General features: G+C 40.2%; 1 protein-coding gene across 1 annotated transcript; it reads left to right on the top strand.

Moving 5' to 3' along the window:
- The first annotated feature begins 4,293 nt into the window (after positions 1–4,293).
- Positions 4,294–20,173, top strand: LOC145449985 (beta-1,4-galactosyltransferase 2-like). The gene is made up of 6 exons (XM_080328422.1): positions 4,294–4,971; positions 5,906–6,079; positions 8,204–8,327; positions 11,789–11,901; positions 13,756–13,839; positions 19,612–20,173. The coding sequence occupies exons 1-6, from the start codon at positions 4,481–4,483 to the stop codon at positions 19,727–19,729; spliced, it is 1,104 nt and encodes a 367-aa protein (XP_080184548.1). The 5' UTR covers positions 4,294–4,480; the 3' UTR covers positions 19,730–20,173.
- Positions 20,174–20,976: the final 803 nt, after the last annotated feature.

Here is a 20,976-nt window from a genome sequence, read left to right as displayed (position 1 = left end):
CCAGCATAGCGGTAAAAATAAAAATAAAACTTCGCCCGCAAGGGCGCAGTCAAGGGCTTCCTCGAATGGATCCACCAAATTCCTTGTCGACATTTAAAGAGAATGCATTATAAGTCAATTATTTTATGTTGTGTCAGGTCTCAATAGCAATATGATGTAATTGAAATTGTAATTGAGCAAAATTTTTGTCAAATTACAATTACAATTACAATTACAGAAAATAAAAATGCTTCAATTACAATTACATTACAATTACATTGAAAAATGTAATTAATTACATCAATTAAATTACAAATTACAATTGATCCAACTCTGCTGTATTCTTTACTTTCATTCAGTGTGCATGCCTCCTCTTTACTACGCCTAGGCCAAGGTGGGTGTCCGATTCCATTGACAAATCCAAGTCGCTTCGACATCTTCCTGTCTATTCATTGTATCGCATTTTTTGTGGTGTATTGAACTGATAAAATTGCTAATAAACCAATGATGATGATGATGATGTCCGTCCATGTCCATTGTCCATGTCTGCCGAAGTGAATTCTCACTAGTTGCACGCAAAATAAGAATGCCTTACTGTACATCTGATTGTAGCCTAATAATAGAATAGGGTTACCATCATTTTCAATATTAAAGATAATTGGGCAAGTTTTCAGTCAGTTTGGCACTATTCTACGTTAATTTCCAAGATTTGACACTGAGAGCATAGCAATTTACAACGTAGCTATGCTGAGAGCCTTCCCGCGGTTGGCAACCCTAGCCGGCAGAGAAATACGGCATCAGACGTTCCGCAAGGGTCGCTAGTGAATCACCCGGCTACGCTCAATCTTTTCTGATTGCGCCGTAACTTCTCATTGAGTACATTCAAAGTTTGAGTACAAGGTACGCGGAGCGTGAATTGCGAACAGCTGAGTCGTAGTGTAACTTGAGGCTTCTTTTTTCAGTCACAACACTCACTCTTCATCAGATTATAGAGACAGTCTCTATAGTCAGACGGCTTCTTATCCTTATCAATGAAACCTGACCATGTTCGCAAGCTCAATAGGAAAGTCAGGAAATTCTTGTTGTGCCTAAGGCTCATACACGGGCCCGATATTGATTGGATTTCGCGGTTGCTATTTGCGCGTGATGTACGTAATTGGAAGGTGTGGGAGCGTCACGCATTCCAACTTTTGCGCGAGCGTGATCTTGTAGCCTATCTTCAAATAGTGAATTGTAGATAGGGCGATAGTCATGGGCGGATAGCTGACTGACAGCTTTTCCGTAAGTCGGTCACCATGTATATTTTTAAAATTCGAATGTGTTTAAGTACAGCGAAAATATCGCTGTACTGACCTAACCAGTGTTAACGTTGTGCTGCTAGCAGTATCAAATCAGAGATTTGGATGGTATTGTATCATAGGCTAGTTATCATAGCCAATTCTGTCAGGTTTTCGCCTGAGACGCAACATTATCAAGTGATGCATACTGATAATATCACTAAATTGAATTTTATTGTAACATCATCATCAGTTTCCTTTTCCTTTACATATATATATATATATTATATATAATGCGTGGAAGGCATCATTTGAGATGAATACAAGTTACATTTTCAATACGATTCAGAAATTACGAATGTAGGTAGGAAAGTGGAAGCTTAGTTGCTTTTGTCTCGATGGAAAGCATACTCCATTCGCTACTTGAAGGTGTGTCGTGCAATAATCTGATCAATAGGCTATTGTGTTTCTCTGAAAGATGATCGCATTTCGAAAACAATGCGATCATATCTTAAAAAGGATTTCTTCAGAATGTGCCATACAAGTACGAATATACGGCTTTTGCGACTTCCCAAGGAACTAGAGAGAGACAGATTTGTTATAACATATATTTGTAAGGCAAGATTGGAGTTCGATTGATAAACTAAGTCATTTCAACTAATTCCTTTTGTTCACTGCATTGCCACGCTCATAGAGTCATAAAAATAATAGGCCCAATAAACAGGGCAATTATGATAATGAGGATGGTTATAAACAATTCCACTTCCTGCATTTGCATTCCAGCTTCCTGCTGTGGTGTGGCTTGAAAGGGTTGAATCCGTGAAATTCATATCAAACGCATGTCAGGTATTTCCTTTCCTTCAACAAGAATGATATTTGCTGATTCCTATTTAATCAGTTGTGCCCATAAAAGTTATGCATCCAGATAATATTTTTCAGATGTTTCAACTATTGTTAAAAATAATAGGCTACTTAATTACGTTTTTCAATACTGGCCTACTGTCTGCAGCAATAGTATTTAGTACAGGGGTTCTCAAAGGGTGGGCCATGGCCCACTGGTGGGCCACAGAGCATTTTGAGGTGGGCCACAGAGCTATTTAGAAAATTTCAGAAATAATGTAAGTTCAGCTATATTTCTTATGTTATTCGCTAAAAATATATTCGTATTATCTAATTATACATAGGCTAGCCTACATAAAGCTTTTCATCCGACTCTGATTAGACGTAGTGGCACGTATGAAGTCAGCTTGTACAAATCGAAAACGTTAGGGAGAAGCGGTGACTTTTTCTACTGGCTATGACAACCTATAGCTAACTGCAACTAAACAATTTTCAAGCGTATAATAGGCCTACTGGAAGATAATGCTGAAGTAACCAAGTATTCCAGCAGGGTCACATGTCGCATGCCGTTGAAAGGGGTATGCAATGAACTCGCAATGAAATGCAATTGATGTACAGATTTACTGTACTTCGGCAGGCCGTATTATTGCAAGCTAAAAATAGTCATAATTGCAAATTATTAGCAACTTCTGGCGGAGGTATACTGCACCACCGCAACGAATCGTAATGGATTGAGGATTCAACGGAGGGCATTAATCTTGGAAGTCGGTTTAAAATGTCCAGCCTGGAAATCATTGTACATAATGAAAGAGTCACAGGAATTGATTGTATCGTTGGATTGAATATTCTGACATCGCAACTTCAGTTGTTTTGGTACAAGACATACAAAGTAGCCCACATCATGCATATTGAAAAATCTTTCTCCACTTCTCTGCAGTACCCCATTCACCAATGAATTGTTCGATGCTGGCCCAGAATGATTGTAATATTCCCCACAATAGTATCACTCAAGTCCTAATCGCACAGTGCGGGGATCTCATAATTGTGTTTCGCGACGCGAATGGAGCAGCGGACGAAAATAATCTACTTAGGAGTTTTAGCATATGATCTACCAGGGTCGTAACTGCCGCACCCACGCCCCCAATTGGGGGAGCTCGAAGTGGCCCAAGATTATTTCGTTGGTCGTTTATTGGAGGATATTTATTCAACTTGAAATTTTTTTTCGCGCTTCGCGCGATTTCATATCCCGGGAGTTCGACATTTAAATATCATTAGTTAGCGGAAAATGAGCATATTTTAGACAAATAGGCATATCGGCGCTGTCCATGACCACGCATTAAGCGGGATTATGACCGTGAGATATCAGGTGGGCCACAGCACATTTTTAAACCGGAAAATGGGCCACGGCCAAGAAAGGGCTGAGAACCCCTGATTTAGTAGTTACCAACAGTAATAGCCTATATCAATGATAATAAAACCAGGAAGCTGTGTTGAATATTGTATCAATATGTCACCGTGTCACAACGATTTCACACAAGCAAATCTTTGAGTAATAGGCTATATTCATATTGAAATATACCCCTAATATTTTTGGGTAAGTTGGATTTGTTCCATTCAATTATATGCTGAAGTTCTCTACCTGCAAGAGTCTCTTCAACTTGTAATTATTGTGGAAGGAAGATACTTGCTTTTCATAAACCACCATCTCGGTGCATTACTGATGAAGATGTGAAGAAATCATTAGGTCATCAAAATAACACCACCATTTATTTCCTCTCCGTCGCTATTGAGGCCATAGAAGAGAATCTGTGGTTTCCAGTTTGATAAGGAATTCTTAGGTTTCATCCTGCTGGGAAGTATTGTGCTATCTCCTATATTGTTTGCTATTCACCCTGTGTTGCGCATTTTAAGCTAATCATTAACCGGTCTATGTTGGTTATGTTAAAAATAGTCAAGTGTTCACCAGCATAAAGTAATCCATATGTAGCTATTTGTTGGTTGGGAGCTTGAAATATATCCAGGTGTACATACGTGTCTGAAACTGTATAAATGTAGGCTTTAATAAGGTGAGAGTGTCGTATATTATCTGCAGGTATGCTATAATTATTAACCTGTTTTACGAGTGGCCTTCATTCGTCAATTCCGATTCGACTGTTAGCTTTGGATGACTATTCTGTTTTCAGAAATTGAGTAGGCGTACTGTTGCTCTAATTTCCTGATTGCGTTTCAGGTTGTCATAGTAGAGTATTGGTTACCGGTATGTTAGTTTAGATTGCGGAATATGTAGGATTACCCCGGCGGTTCATCAATCATCATCTCATCTGTGTACTGACGGAAAAAAGACTCAATTTCAGCATTTTCGATTTCCGCTGATTCCCATTGCTATGTCTTTAATATGGAAAATATTTTGCAAAGTCAAAATCTGGCGTACTTTCTGCACAACCTTGTTTTTTGTGGTCGCACTTCTATATCCCATTAACAGACTCCACATTGAAGTGACGAGACAGAAAATCGCGAGTCAAGCGGTTTCTAACAAAAGGACTATTATTGAAAGCGTTCACCCCGTCGATAATGGGTATTACTTGAAAGGCTGCGAACAGCAGAAATTGAAAGGCTCCATTGAGGTTGACCTCGAAAACGCAGAGCAAAATTACTGGGTATTATCGAACTCGACGTCCCCCGTTGAAGAGGCGTCATACAACGGCACCTTTTTGGGTCCGACGATACGTCGCGATTTTGCTGCCGATATATATCAGCCTTCGTTATGCAGGCCGCAACAGACTATAGCGATAATTATTCCATTTCGAAGGCGGGAATACCATCTCCGTACTCTACTGGGACATCTGATACCAGTCCTGCGCAGGCAGCAGATCAGGTAAGCAACATCCTGTCGTTGGTCGGGCTGGGCGCAATGATTCGACAGCAATTACAGTTTTGAGGCTTTGACCTAGCTTGGAAGCCTTAACACCTGAATTGGCGGTATCAACGCATCCAAAACATATAGCATCTGCAGCATTGTCACAAAGTGCAATGAAATCTGTATGGCCGAAAATATAGTAAATCATCTTTATAGGGTGTAGACCTGGCATTCTTTTCTTTCAACAGAAGATAAATATTTAAAACTTCCACATTAACCGTACTATCATATATATTGTATCATGGCCTACAAAAAGGCCATGACCGTATAATATAATAATGATTGATACTTGAATACTGTACTCGAAGCTTGGTGCTCAATTCGGAATCAAATCACTCGCATACTTGACTTTGCCCCAGCATTGGCATCAGTTGATAGAATTCCTTGTGATCTAGATGTGAAATTGGTAATTGGTATTGAGTGATTGTGGTCACTCATGATTGAGGCAAAGTTTTAATTGCTATTAGAATGCAATAAACTGGTGTTGCGCTCATGTATGATTAATGGCAAGTGAAGGCACTTGAAAAATTCATACAATTTACCAGACCTGCATTTACAGCATTTGTCCTCTTGATGGTTCTGCGAAATCAAATCCAATAAAATCACATGATTCATAATGTATCAGGTTAAGTCGTTAAAATTTGACGCATTTCAACCAGTAGGCCTACGGTATGCATTAATCTTACAACCTTGCGTTAGTTGATGCGAAGTTAAACTGGTTTTGCGCACAATACACGCTCGGTCATGTAATTGTACTAGTTTCCTGTTGCTCACAATTCACTGATCTTACATATGCGCCCTGTACAGTTCAATATTTCAGTATTTCCTTGTTAAAAGGTACTCATTTATTCGACGCTATCCAATCATCTAACATGGCTTCTGCTTTTCCCAGGTACAGCATATTTGTTGTGGAGCAAACGGGGGAGGAGATATTTAATAAAGGCAGGCTTATGAATACAGCATTCAATTTTGCTGCTGAGGCCGGCAGAACAATGGGAACACCCTTTGACTGTTTCATATTTCAAGATGTCGATTTGCTGGTTGAAAATGACACATTACTGTACAGGTAAGGACTCCCACGTAACCGATTAGCCTAATAAACCTAAAACCTATATTTCTGTGCGTCTTGTACGGACTATACTTTCATTCTACTAATAATGTCTATTGTTTGTTAGAAGAGAATTTTTATGTTGTTGTCCAATCCTAAAATGTGGATACGAAAATAGCGTATGGTCTTCGGTGTGGAATTGGTAGCCTTCGTTACGACCTTAATAAAGAGGTCAACTTGTTTGATCATATTGGCAATGTCAATAAATATTTCTATTTATCCATGATCTTGCTCTAATGCGAGATTGGAAGAAAAAACATTCTAATGGACCGGCATATAATCATTTACAAATTTGAGTGTTCTGTCTCTTTTGACTGTCGATTATAAATTCCAATCTGTTGCAAGCATACCTTATATATAATGACTGACAATTCCTGATCTAAAGCCTATCCTACTTGTGATTAGTTTATTTGAAAACTGAAAATTACATATCAATTGATGATAAATGAGCCAGTTGTCTCCATACTCCACAGTGTCGTCACTTGATATCCCCAGCTTTCAATTCAAACAATTTTTATTGTGGTTGTATTCTACGTGGTGGGTGAACTTGAAGGAATTAGCAATAGCTCGAACTTCATGCATGAATGAGCGTCTACATTGGTCGATGTATTAATTTGTCCATTGGGAAGCGGGTAATATGATTTCAAGCGTGCTAAGGCTCCTTTGATAAAGGGGGTGGTAGTTTGGCTATTCAGTGACATTGCGAGGTAGTGCAATTGCCGTGTTACACTCTTACATCTTCCTTTTGCAAGTCATGAGAATTTATACTTGATTAAAGCTGGGCGTGACAAGGTACATTTCCAAACGTTCATATGTTCCATGACATTATTTATGGATTAGTGGATATAATTTAACATGTGCACTGAACAATATCAAATGAAGTAAGTTTAACAAAACGAAGGTACAACTGCGATTTTTTATAGGTGAGTGCTTCAATGAAGCAGCTTCATATAAGGTCATTATAAGGAGAGAAAAAGTTCTAGCTTGCTTGATTGATTGATTGACTGATTGATTGATAGGCCGGCATCTCAGTCCTACAATACACATGGCTAGCATTTGTGAAGCGAACTCTTTGGTGACCAGCAACTAATGGCAGATGTCAATCGTTGGGTTGGTGTGTTTGATGTGTTTGCCCTTTCCAAGCTTTCTCAAAATAGCATAACCTGCTGTCATTGATAATATTCTGTGTGTATCTGTATGTATAAGCATGGTATGATGCCAAACAGATTCTAGCGAAATCAATGTCCTATTATTTCTGCTCTGATCTGCCATTGAGGCTCTGGAGAGTTGCAACTGAGGTCCACAATGCGATAGTTCAAAAATGTTAACATCAGTGATTATATTTTTCGTAAACACTAGTTTGATAGTGTTACTTATAGGCCGTTTTCAAGGAATCTTGAGTTAATAACTTGCCCAAATTGAACAGATATGATTTGCCAATGTTCTATTCAATTGTCGCACCTCCAGCCAGATAATGCTACTTTCTGATACAATAATATTTTCTTGTATGAAACGAACACTAAGACTGGCTAGAGTAGGTTGACTTGCTAATTTCATGATGACCATGGCACAAGTAATCTTGAAACGGATTTCACAATGCTGCATTAAGCTCTTATTATTTCTATATCAGTCAGCATTGATCTGGAACTAATCCTTAGGTTTGTTATCAAATTTATTATTTGTTGCGTTGACTACCATTTCAATCCATCTTTTGGCAAATATTTATGTTTCTCAAGTTGAATAGCTTCACTCCCGATTCAACCTAACAAAACAATGTCATTGTTCTATTCAATGTTGATATTACGACAGATATATCAAGTAGCCCATCCATAGACCTGGAGAATCAGCTGGTTTTTTGTTATGCCATTTGTTTTCGTTTTCTGGAGCTTTCTGATCTAAGAACTGGAGACAGATGTTTTAAGCAGTCTTTTGAATGCAAATTCCCAGCATGGTTTTCAATTCCTTCCCCGTTTGTAACATCACAATTTTTATCTTAGTGACGGGAAGACCTTATAAACCTGTCCGTGTCCATGTAAACCTCTCATAAATTTCTCATCGTTTGAAATATCATTTTCAATTCAGATGCTCTGGAGACAAGCAAGTGGATCATTTGTCCACGAGAATCAACAAGTTTGATTATGAATATGTTTGCTGCGGAATGACTGTGGGTGGTGTGTTGGCTCTTCAAGAGAGCCAATTTCGTAAGGTAACGTAAAGTTCTATATATGGATCAAGTTGTTTAGATCAGTGGTTTTCAACTGCTGACCAAAAATATATTATACTTTTACATCTCAATTCCAAAATGCAAGACTTTGCACACTTTCCCATTAATTATAGAAATGAAACATAAAATTTTGAATTTGTTAGATTTTGAACATATATTTTTACATGGGGAGTTTGTTTTTGAGGATAGATTACACTCATTTCGGACAGGATAGGATGTATGTGAAAGCTACAGAAGCTTATAAACAAAATCTGACAGAGCAATTAGGCGACACTTGGCAGTATAATATTTACTACGGTAGGCTTTATAAAACAGCAAAGTCGCATTTCTTCCAAACAATACCGAACATTCACTATCAACTTCGCGAGCTTCATCTTGAACAAACTTTCAGTGCAATTTCGCATAGATATCTAATATCAAAATATCAAAATGACAGCATTGAATGAAGTTTCCAATATTGCATTTGAGTTGCAAACATTTGTCGTGGTTAAATTTAGGGTTAATGTTGATTTTTGAAGGTTTACCGGGCCGCAGTGTTTGTTTTCAAGTTTTACTGGTCCGCGAGGTCAAAAAGGTTGAGAGCGATACCACACATAAAAAGACTGCCTAATCTATTGCTGTGAAATTGAGTTGATGGTAGTCGGTTGGCTTCTTGCATCATGAATGCCGCAATGCGTGTGGGACAAGTGACGTTATCTGGTACTGGTAGTGAGCTGTGCGCTATCTGCTCATTTATGCTAGGACCCACTTGTGTGTGCTGTTCTTTTTAGATGAGATGTAGTGGCAATGGCAGACTTCACTAATCACATAAATGATCGCTTAAATCTGGATAGTAAGATCTCCCAGAGAGATGGGTTACGCATGGTTCATTGAACACTTCAAAACATAGGAATACAGATACAATTATCTGGCTACTTGTGCACTCCTCTTCAAGCTTTATATAAATTTTGATCAATTATGGGTAGAAACTGTGGCGGAGGAGGATTTTTTAGTATGTTTCTCTGTATTATTACATAGTATTGTGAAACTACCAAAACCCACAGTATTTTACTCATTGTCATGGCAGTGTCACTGTTATGAATAGGGATAAGTAGATTGAAGTTTTCTGTGTGACAAATACTTTGTATTAGCTTTCATTACATTTACGAGACCTGCGCCAGCGTGTGTTCTGTTAATAATTGATTGTTCTGAGCGACCAAGCTGTCGAATCAGCATTTGCTTTAAGCCTGTAAAGGCCACAAACAGAATGATAGGCATTTATTGGGCAATGTCATATTTGACCAGAACCAACCTTTGGATTCAGCCTATAAAATGGGAGTACCCTCACTTGGAATAAACGCACATAAACAACAATAAATATTGCTTGTCGCTTTTTGGGGGGTGTTGCTCGCGATTGGTCTGTTATGTGATTCAATGTCAATTTGTTTGCATTGGAAAAGTTTCCAAACTCACCTGTAAGGAAATTTCACTCCATCTCTTTTATGACACAGTACGGCTGCCTGACAAGTTTTCTCAGAATTATAAACGCTCCTTTTCATAAAGAGAAACACCTCTTTTTAACTACTTTGACATTTTCCACTTGCACAAGGTGATTTTTCATTATCTTCAAGTTTGCTTGACGTAGGCCAATAGAGGAACAGTAAATCTCCGAAATTTCAATGTCGAGATCAGTTACGGTACAGGCATAAACATGTCATGCTCATGACAGAGATGCCCTTATATTGTAATGTGACGAAAAATACAGAAAATCAAAATATACTTTGATCTGTCGCTTGTACAAGCATTTAGGCAATCGTAAATAATCACATCTTGGGCTTGATTTAAATTGCCGTGCATTGTATTATATTAACTAAATTTAAATGTGGTGATATTCACATTAGGTGCATTTTGCAATGGATGGTTTGTATTCCAAGCAACTCAGATATTGTAACAACAGGATCAGTCTTGATATCTTGATCTGCTCCACGCTTTCATTAGCATGATGCATGGGTCGCATTTTGATTGGCCCACTCACTATCAATATGAAAACAGATTTTCAATTCATATTGTTACAAGCTTACAACCTGCCGCTGGCCATGAGCATTACATTTGGAATGGATTTGAATACATTTTTTATTTGGTCTTCAAATTTAGTCAGTGAGGAATCCTGCCAGTGTAAAGGCGTTACACTCTCATTGTATGCACATTTATTTATTCATATGTCAGTTCTGGTTCCAGGGTACTATGTCAAAGATGAAATGTTGATTCATCCGCTTCTAGACCAAAGTTAAACTGCCAATTTCGGCTTTATATATATTCTCATTTTCTCTCGCAAGATCGCCAAAGTTAAATCTCAAACTAGCATCAGACTTACACCTAATACCACATCAGTTCTATTGCTGGGAATGCAAACTATAGTTATGACCGTGGTGTATTTCCGTGCAATGGTATGGTGTCACGTGTTCACACGTTCAGTTCAATAGGCTTTAAATGTAATGAATTCGTTTCTGCGATTTCCACTCGTTTCCTGGTCAATTCGACACTCTCCTGTTCATGCATGACATGATTCGCGCAGTGTCCTGGTTGCAGGATGATAAGGCTTTGTGAAAAGTACTGATTTAAAGGCAATGGGATATTGCTCAACTCATTGATGACTGTGCAAGACCTCTGCCCCGTACATGACTTAGAAATTGTGTTTAATAGACTTTACCATGATGCTCTTCCCTTTTCATGAGATTTCGTTTTATTTGCCGATCGAATTTTGCGGTATATTTGTGATAGCTAAGAGAGAGCTGAAATTGAATTGAATTTCATTACCAGACACAGACTAAATAATTCTAGTTATCTTACAGAGTAATTAGAGCGAAATTTTTGAACGTTTTTTTGCTCTAATTCTAATTCTGATCTAATTTGTGAAATCTGTCAATGCTCTGTGAATTCTAATCTAATTTCTGGCTTTCCTGAGATAGCTACAGGAGGACTGTATAATGCGAAACGAACCAAGGTTGCTGTACAGTCATTTGCCATTCTCTTGCTTATGAGAAAGAAATCTGATTTGATATAAACTGAGTTTGGTTCGATTTTTCATGCTTACGCGTATTCAGTAATTCTAATTCTATCCTAATTTTGAGAAAACTGTGTTGCTCTAATTCTTATTATCGTCTAGTTTGGTAAAAACTAAGTATAATCTGATCTGGAAAGCTGAAAATTTTCTAGTTGTCCGACGCTTCCACTACATTCGGGCTCTCAATTTCCACCTCGAATTTTGACTTGTTACTGAGATGTTTTTTCAAATAATGAGGTTGAACACCAAGCTCGTGTTATTGGATGCTCACTCGACAATAATGTGAAGCTGCTTCATTTTTGATATAGACAGCGGTAATGTGATGTTTAGTATTATTGGTAATAACATATACCGAAACGTGTATGCTTACACTGTAAAATGTGAGATTATGCATGTTTAGATCAACGGCTATCCGAACTCGTATTGGGGCTGGGGTGCAGAAGACGACGATATCAACAAAAGACTCGAATACAAAGGTTATAAAGTTGTGAGGCCGGAGTCGCCTTTGGGAAGGTACGCCTTCTATATTGCATGCTGTCACGACTAAGGGTTGAATCAGTACAAAACCAATTTGTTATTGCACCTTTTATGCGACCAAAAGAATATAATACCAGTTTTACATCACATGAAGATAATTTGGGATTTTTTCGAGAATACCTATTTCATTGCACTTTGTAACAATGCTTTGGGTTGATCACGACTTCACAAATACGTCATTTCCACTAACATGCGTAGATCTGTACTACATGCTTCGTATGTCGCGATACGAACAATCGAGGTTTTAAGACTTCCTCAGTGGAAAATGAATCCAAACAATCATTCTCGTTAATAAATTATGTCTTGTGGGCAAGGATGGTATAAAAATAATCTCTCACGCTCCGTGCAGATTAGAGTTCTCGTATCATTGTGCCCTAGTCATAACATGTGGAGATACCTTGTTTCGTGATCATCACTCCGGCTTGGGTTGAGGACACAAGCCGCGTCTCGCACGCTGTATTTATTCAACGCTATAGGATAAACAGACTCTTGGCGGTATACAAATGATCCGGTGTTTGCTGGACGGTTGCTATGACCACCACAACTTACATCTAGCTATTCTTTTGTCTGGAGTCGGAGCGATCGGTTGGGCTTTTGTAAGGCGTTTGACCGCTCTAGATTTGAAGACGGCTATTGTTCGGGGGAACTTTTGGCGTGGCCGCATATCTAATCGCGGATACTTTATTTGTACGACTTCCTTGTTGCCGGCCGTATTGCTGCATTGTTTGGATTTCGGTGGAGCCGCACGTTAACACAGGAAATGCTGTCATTCACTCGTTTATTATTGTTATTTTCATCGCAAAACATCACAAGATTGTATATGGTCGAATGATATATTGACATTTAAATATTTTTTTCGTCTGACACTAGTCATTTCAATTATATTTCTCTACTAGTTCCGTTTCGATTATTACCCCTGACCTGAGTTGGACAAATTAAATTTTCAGCCTTTCCAGATTAGATTTGAATCTCTGAATTCGCAGAATCAAAACAGCAATAATCCATTTCAGTTCATATCAAAACATAGCTCGTTCTCGTAAGCACCAGAGTAGCAAATGTGTATAAAGCAAGCTTGGCTCGTTTCGCACCATGCAGTTGTCCTGTAGCATTTTCAGGAAAACCGCGTCAGATTGGAATTAAAATTACATCGCAAAAGCATTTCGTAAATTGCATTACGGCATTTCGCTCCAATTAGTCTAATTCTAATTATACCACTACAATTATATAGTAGTCCAAGTCTGCCACTGACGGGTGCCAGCCGAAAAAAATATCCGGGCTTGTTTCGATACGAATATATTATTCAAAGGAATGTCGAATGAAAAGTATCTCAAGATAGCGTAAAAAGGGCAAGCCATGAAAATACGGTGGATATGTCGGAACGCAGCCCGGCAGTCTCAAGCGCAGACTAGTATTTATATAGCCCGGTTTTGGCGATTCGTTATGAAGGCGATGCGATTTTGCAATGATTTGTTCCACGCGGAATTATTGTGGTGTATTTAAGAGCGTCTTGGACGTATAGAACTTCCATATGAATTCAATTATGTGAAGGTAATTCGCTTTTTCAAGAAACCTACTCGTCCGTACTACAACTGCGCAACGTTCCGCCCGAGCGCGCCTTTTTGAGCCTAAGGTTATAAGTCTTATTGATGATAGGCTACGGTTACAAAATACCGAGTGCTATTCTCGGTCAAACCTCGCGATTAGCCCGAAGCGACGCGTTGCGTTTCAGATATTTTGTGGTGCAATTGTTGATGTTCAAGGTTATTTCCGATTCTCTACGAGTTGCTGACGATTACCCCTGAAATTCAACGATTGAATTGTACGTTTCAGATTCACGATGATAAAACACGAACGGGACAAGCAGAATCCGAAGAATTACCTCAACATACCGAAAATGGCCTTCGTTTGGTACAGGTAAATCAGATTCGCTTTTCTGCGTGTTACTACCGACTCTGTGTAAAGCTGAGGGGTGTGAAGGCGTAATAACGACGCGGTCATAGTAGAAGTACGTAACTAATAGCCACCTGTGTCTCGGAAGCGACCCTGGGAGGTACAGTGCCCCAAATCTAGCCCTAGTCTAACCCCTAAACCAGGGGTTGTTCTTAAACTTCGGCGGTTTTATAGAGTGCGTGCACCAGCGATGTTAAACTACATGAAGAACCAACAAAACCAGATTATTAATATGCTCCTCCAGTCATTGGTTATCTTATTTTATGCATAGAATAGCCTCTTTATATAGATCTGCTAATTTGGGGGTACGCACGGCCGCCCGCAAAACTAGAAGGGGTCCGCGATCAAAAAAGTGATAGAACGAGTGCCGTAAATCTAACCAAATCTCCTCGAATACATTAATGCATACAATCCAAGTGTCAAATTACACGCACCAAATTCGCCAAGTGTCATATATCACAATTCAATCTCATATTCAGTGAAAACTTCATTTGGAAAATATAAATGCAATATTGATGCATCGCTCGTACTCGCATAGTAGTGTTGTATTTATTGCATTTTTAATACCAAATTTACAAAGTACCGGATTCTCAGGTAACCCGGTACACGATTGAAAAATAGATTTATATCAAAATGGGAATACAGTGAATATACAGTTGATGAGTTGATTAATATATTCCTATTGACATACGAATATTGAGTGTGTATGTATTATTGGATTGAATTTGTGTCTCTGTGTGTACAATGCTGTCGTACTTTATTTTGAATTGATTCCAGTGACGTACGCGGTGCGCGTGATTTTATGACCGAATTACTGCGTAATTACGCGTGTGCGTTACTGGCGGAGGTTATGGACTTGTTTTCCGATTCGATCCGTGAGAATTGCCAAGAAGTCTATAAGATGTCTGAGCCACTGCCTGGGAATGGATGGTTTTCTTGCGTGAATATGCTTTGGTGAATGTGTTTGCGTGGAATTAACTGCTTCCAATGTGTGTGTGTGTGTATGTGTGTTGATTTCATGCGATGAAACTGTTATCCTATGTCTAGGAGCGACTTTGATCAAAATGCGGCAACCTAGTTTATGCCGGCCGAAGAAGTTCGTGTGTAATCAAAAAATAATACGTTGACCTTGAGCCATCTGTTCGCCTCGATTATACGACTTTTAATACTCGTGATGACGTATTTGGTGATACGATTGTTCAACGTTCATATACAATGTTCTTTTCAATTCTCTACTGATCTCTGCTGATTTAATTGCCAAAATTAGATTAGTATTAGCATGACAGCTACTCGCGTATAGTAATAAAAAATGTGAAAATGAATTAGAACACGTAACGATGCAAGATTTCAGTATGCCAATGAACGATTGGATTCATGTTGAAATGAACCCGACTATGTTCGGCTGGCACAGTGTAGAAGGCTAGAAGCTATTCGGGTTTGTTTCAATATCGATATATTATTCTGTAGTATGTTGTTATTTGCTGGCCAGTTTCCTTTTCACGATGTCAAGACACCCGCATGAGCCGGTTTAAATGACGGATATAAGATTTGTAGTTACAGAACTTCAATACACAATTGAATTCTATATTGATATCGAAACAAACCCGAATCTGTTCGGCTGACACTCGTCAGGGGTAATCCTCAGCAACGAGTCGAGAATCGGAATGAGAATGGTGGGGTTGTAACTGCGCGACGTGGCCATTGTGTTGCGAGTCCAGCGCGCGGTTGCCTGGCGAATCGCGGGCCTACAATGGACGCGTCTCTCGGCAAATTTGCTCAAGCCCCGTTCGGCAGATCACAAAGGCTGCGCGCCCGAAAATCTATTTCAGGTTCGACGGGTATATAGAGAACAATGCGCGCGCGTGTACAATCGCCATTGTTTGCGCTGTCGTGTTTTTCCGCGGTATCCAACGCTAGGCCCCGGTCCGGAAGAACTACCGTCTGTATGCGGGCCTATGTCAACATTGAGTTCGCTCGTGATCTGGTGCGTAATTAGTGTCGTATGTCACGTGAAAAGTGATTGCTATTTATAGAACTTGACATAATTTTGAGTTGTTGGCTTGCGAAAGTTTCATGTTAATGACGAGAATTGCACGTTTCGTCACAAGATTGCATTTCTTGTTGGGATATTTGGTTTTGCCAAGCCCTAATCATAAACAAACACAGGTATGAGCCTTGGTTTAGTAAACATCTAATCTCAAAGGACGACTGTCAATGCATATAGAATAAGATGGTGATCTAGTCTACTAGAAACGAGGAAGTCTCAGAACGTGCGCAATCGCGTACGTTCTCGCGACCTGCCGAGAACGGGTTTTCGGCTTCAGCCGCGTCACGATAACGGACGCAAATCGCGGTACTTTATCTGAGATCGAATTTTCGGTGTGTAGAAGCGTGTCCTGACCAAAATCTACAATACGATATCTGCTGTAGGCTATTCTGCGCAAGACAGATAATGACGACGCATCGATTTATTCATTCGTGCCGCCTAGTAGCGTGCGTTAAAGCTGCGCTTCGATGCGTTTACCGGTGTTTTGTGTAAGTCGCGTGTAACAGTGTGATGTATCATCTGTTACCGGTGCGTTAGACCGGTCTTTCCGGCGTGATTTGGCGGTGTGTCGCATTTACGTCTACGCAGACTTGGACGACTAAATAATTCCCCGCTTTTCCAGATTAGATTAGAATCACAGCTACGCTGTTTTTTTTTCAAATTAAAATGATAGCTACAGACTTTTTTTCCAAATTAGATTTCAATTAGAGTTATAGATATTCGTAGTTTTTTCCAAATTAGATTAGAATTACAGCTACGCAGTTTTTTCCAAATTAGACCGGCACTTCGCCATAACTAGTCTTATTGGACACTCAGAATTGTATATTGTCCAAGCCTGCGGTCGCCCACGTACGCTGCTCTTACCAGATCAACAGTGGGCGTGAAAACGTGTATTTTCAGGAACGCCATGACGCGATTACCGCAGAAACTCGCCCACTTCGAAGAGGCGAAATCTTGTTTCTGAGTGACTGTTTTGCTGTTTTCACGCTGTGCGCAGGTCGCCTATGATTGATTGTTTGACGGCTGTAGCTTTGACTTCCTGTTAAAAGACGCGAATTTGCGTTGCGCGTGTCAGGCGTGCGGGAAATGCTCTTTGTTTTCCGCACGACAAGTGAGATTGCGCTCTCGGTCTGGTAGATTGGATACATTACGATGGATACAGTTTTAATTATACGATTGTCGTTCTTCCGGATAAGCTAGTATTACGATCTCTGTCCTTCGACCCCGATCGATGCCGATAGAACCGCCGACCGATATCTATTCAACCATGCCCTACTAAAAGCAGTACTAAGCCATGATTTAGCTGATATTCAAAAGACATGACACTAGTGTGACCATATTTTGAAATCGAGAAAGGACACTTTTTCAAAATTTTCAGACTCAGGATTGCGGGGTAAAATTCGGAAAAATGGTATTTTTTCCGACTTTGCGGCTGGTTGACAAAAAAACGCCCAACTTTCCGGCTCGACTCCGGAAATACAGTTTTATTTCTGCCACCTTCTGCGTTGGTCGACTGAAAAAAGGACGTCACTCGCGTTCGAACGACGAATTACCTATTTGACGTCATTTATGCCCATTCTCACTACAATCTGTCCACTATGTTAGCTGTAAAAGCTGTAAAGGAGGACGAATTGCCAAAAAGGAGGGCATTTAGGCGCCCTCGGAGGACTTTTCAAAATCCCGAAAATGGGGGGCAAATGGTAACCCTACATGACACGGCTCGAGGCGCGTTTTCAATACTTCAATGCAGCTTTACAGCCATTGAAATGCTTGGACAGGACATGAAATAAACTAGAAAGGATGCCTCTGGACACGTTATAAGCTAAAAGAAATCGATGAATATTCCCAGTGTAACATTCGCAGATGATATTTCAAGACTCCCTACTACCATGTTGTGTCGTCAACGAAAATGGCCGATATTTTTCTCTCTCATGTACCGATATTTATTACAAAGTGTGATATCGTCTCGATATAATCGGCTGGCTAAGTATAAAAGATAATTTTTTGCGCTCTAGTCTCCATACGGATGTTGTTTTGTCGCGTGTCGACAGCGGTATATTACCGCAATTTCATTTGTATTGGGCCTTGTATAGGGCAATTCATCGCACTATACAACAACGATGGCCGGCGTGAACGGGATGCCTACATCGGCAATTCATATCCGTTTACCAAGCTTCCTGGAGGTGCACCTGCAGAACGTTATATACAATTGACTATAGCAGTGGTTCTCAACCTTTTTCGCCTCGCGGACCGGTAAAATTTCAAAAAATGTCTGGCGGACCGGTGAACTGTCAAAATTGAAATGAAGCCAAAATGTAAAGTATGCAACCGTTTTTGGCAATTATAGGATGCTAGAGAGTGACTGTTGGAGGGTTTTGATCGTATTTAATAATACTCATGATCGCGACAATGGCGACAATTTTCGATCATTCACGACTGAAGCGCTTTTCTCGCGGTCGAATTTTAGGCCCAAATTTCGGAGTCCCATATGTTAACCTAAACATCATTATGTGTGGATACGTCGTTGTGCGGCATTGGCTGACGCCGAAATGCCTATAAATCATGCATATTTCTCGGAGAAGGGCACCTAATAAGCAAGACATTTAGGGACACTAAATCGTGCAAAGTCCGAAAAGAAATTGAAAAATGTTGGAAAAAGTTTCAAATAAAACGCTATGATTCTTATTCATTTGCGAAATAATTTTGGGCCTTTTTCAAGCTCGGCCCCTCTCCAATCGGGCGGTTTGAGGTGCCCCAGTTACGGTCCTGCACAAAATAAATGAATCGAAAACCAATAATGATCAAACTGCGCTGCTTAGCGATGAGTGAGCTCGTATCTGTTCAGTATTTGTCGCTCGCATGTCGTGAAATGAAACGTCTTGTACTTTAAGTCAAATCGAACATGTTTCTAGCCCTAATGTTACTTCACGAAGTTTTGAATCAGTTTAAAATTAGATGTTTTATTTATTTTATCAAAGGACAAGCCTTCAACATTGCATCTTGAAATTAAAGTATAAAATTGTAATATTCCTCGCGGGCCGGCAGGAATGTCGTCGCGGACCGGCACCGGTCCGCGGACCGGCGGTTGAGAACCACTGGACTATAGTATTCGTGTATTGATATTGAAATCAACCCGAATATTTCCGGCTGATATAGTCACTGTGTGGGGAGTGCTGTTGTCGTGTTGCATTTCATGGAAGTAAATGTCTCGGTGTCAAATCGCTTCTGACTTCGATATATTCATTGATTCGAAAGTGCTGTAGTCGATTCAAGGATCCTCTCGCGCACAAGTACAATTATAGCCAGACTTGTGCAAAGTAATGGATTTGCGAAAAGCGCAGAGCGCAAAAAGCATAGATTTTGCGGAAAAGCTCTGTCGCTGTGTGGATAGAGTCTTGCGCTCCGTGTTGGCTGGACAATGACTTGCATGCAATGTTAGGTCCAAATTGTGTGCACGACTGTTTACTGTGTGAGCCTGATGCGGAATAGGCATTTTCTAACGAAACGGTACTAGAAAGGGGCTTGTCTCTGGTATGAACAAGTTGGAGACCACCAGCTGTACTGATAGCTTGGTGTACTCTAAAATAGTAAAGTCGGATGTTTACCTGTAATGTATAAATGAATGGAAAATGCAGGTCGTTCCTTGGCCGCGGAGGACCGATTTTCATGTGTGTCTTTGTGTTTTTCAGTTGGGAAGATGACGGTTTGATCAACTTGAAAACAAAGATAGTGGGAATCGAGAAGTACCCTCTGTTTACGAAGATATTGGTGGACGTGGGAGCGCCCGTTTTTACCTTGCATACGTAGAGGCGTGCTAACATCTATCTTATTCCATTTTCTATTTCCATTTTCGACACAACCTTGCCTAAACTCAAATCTCCCGGGCATGTTCTGTTTCCTATTCTATGCCTTTTCGTTGGGTCGTTCACGTTCACGCTTTGGGGTCAACACCACCAGCTTAATCAGTATTTTCAAACCGACGGTTGAGATTTCTTTCGTTCTTTTGCAATCGAGCAGTGATGACGCGCCCATGCGTGCGGATCGCTCGACGGTGACGATATCTATACGCTTTATGACGGGAAATGTAGGCCCCTGCTTTATGGGGTCGGATCCTCGATGGTGTCGATATTTCGTGGCCCGTCCGTAGGCGATCTGTGCGCTGTTGAAGATGCTGACATGTGTATTTTGTTTACCTTTGTTATTGTTTTACACGCAAAACTATTGATCCTGAATACAAGTCCCGCTACGCGAGGGAGTTGTGTGTATCTGTTATTTTGTGCTGTGAGGGTAGGCAGAGTTGGACAAATGAAAAATGATCGTCTTTTCCAAATTAGATGAGGATGATAGCTACATGGTTTTCAACAATCCAGACTGAATTTAGATTTACCGAATTCCCAAAAACTTGTGAATTGAATTAAATTACGTTGTCCACCTACCCTGTAAATCCGTGAGTGGAAGTATGTTCATTTATGAGATTTCCGCCGCGGTCCGGGGTTTTCACGGGGTAAACTGCGCTAAATTAAGCTTTCGGGTTCGTTTCAATGGGTGGAAATGAGTCAAATACACCAGTTGTTATGGAGATATACCTATAACTCGGGTCGGACTATTGCGCCCCGGTATTTCGGCGACGTCCACAAATCCCGCCAAAGGACAGACCACGACGTGTGAAGTTTCGGCATACATGCAACCCTGCGAATGATAGGCCGATGCACGTACGTACGTCGTACATGTCTTGCGCTCGTGAATTGCGTAATCCCGGGCTTATATCGATGCTGAAACCATAGTGTCCTATATGGTGTCGACACAAGCAAATCGCACGGTTCAATGAAATTGTATCACGTCACAGTTTCCATTTGGTTACAGGCAATTTGACGGTGATTTTTGACCGACTTGCCGAGCATCAAATTTGATAAAACGGGTATCAATCGAAAGCTGCCGCCGTACTGATTACGAAAATATAAATTTTATTCCGCTCGCGGCCCCGGAACCCCCACAATCAGCCTCTAATTTTTGATTGTTATGGAGATTGGCATTGGGACGCAACAATGCTGTCT

The sequence above is a fragment of the Botryllus schlosseri genome, chromosome 11 (genome assembly GCF_051294905.1).
Source record: "Botryllus schlosseri isolate E-star chromosome 11, Bs_hap1, whole genome shotgun sequence".
Classification (NCBI taxonomy): Eukaryota; Metazoa; Chordata; class Ascidiacea; order Stolidobranchia; family Styelidae; genus Botryllus; species Botryllus schlosseri.
The sequence above is the reverse complement of the archived record's forward strand: the minus strand, read 5'-3'. Positions and strand labels throughout refer to the sequence as shown.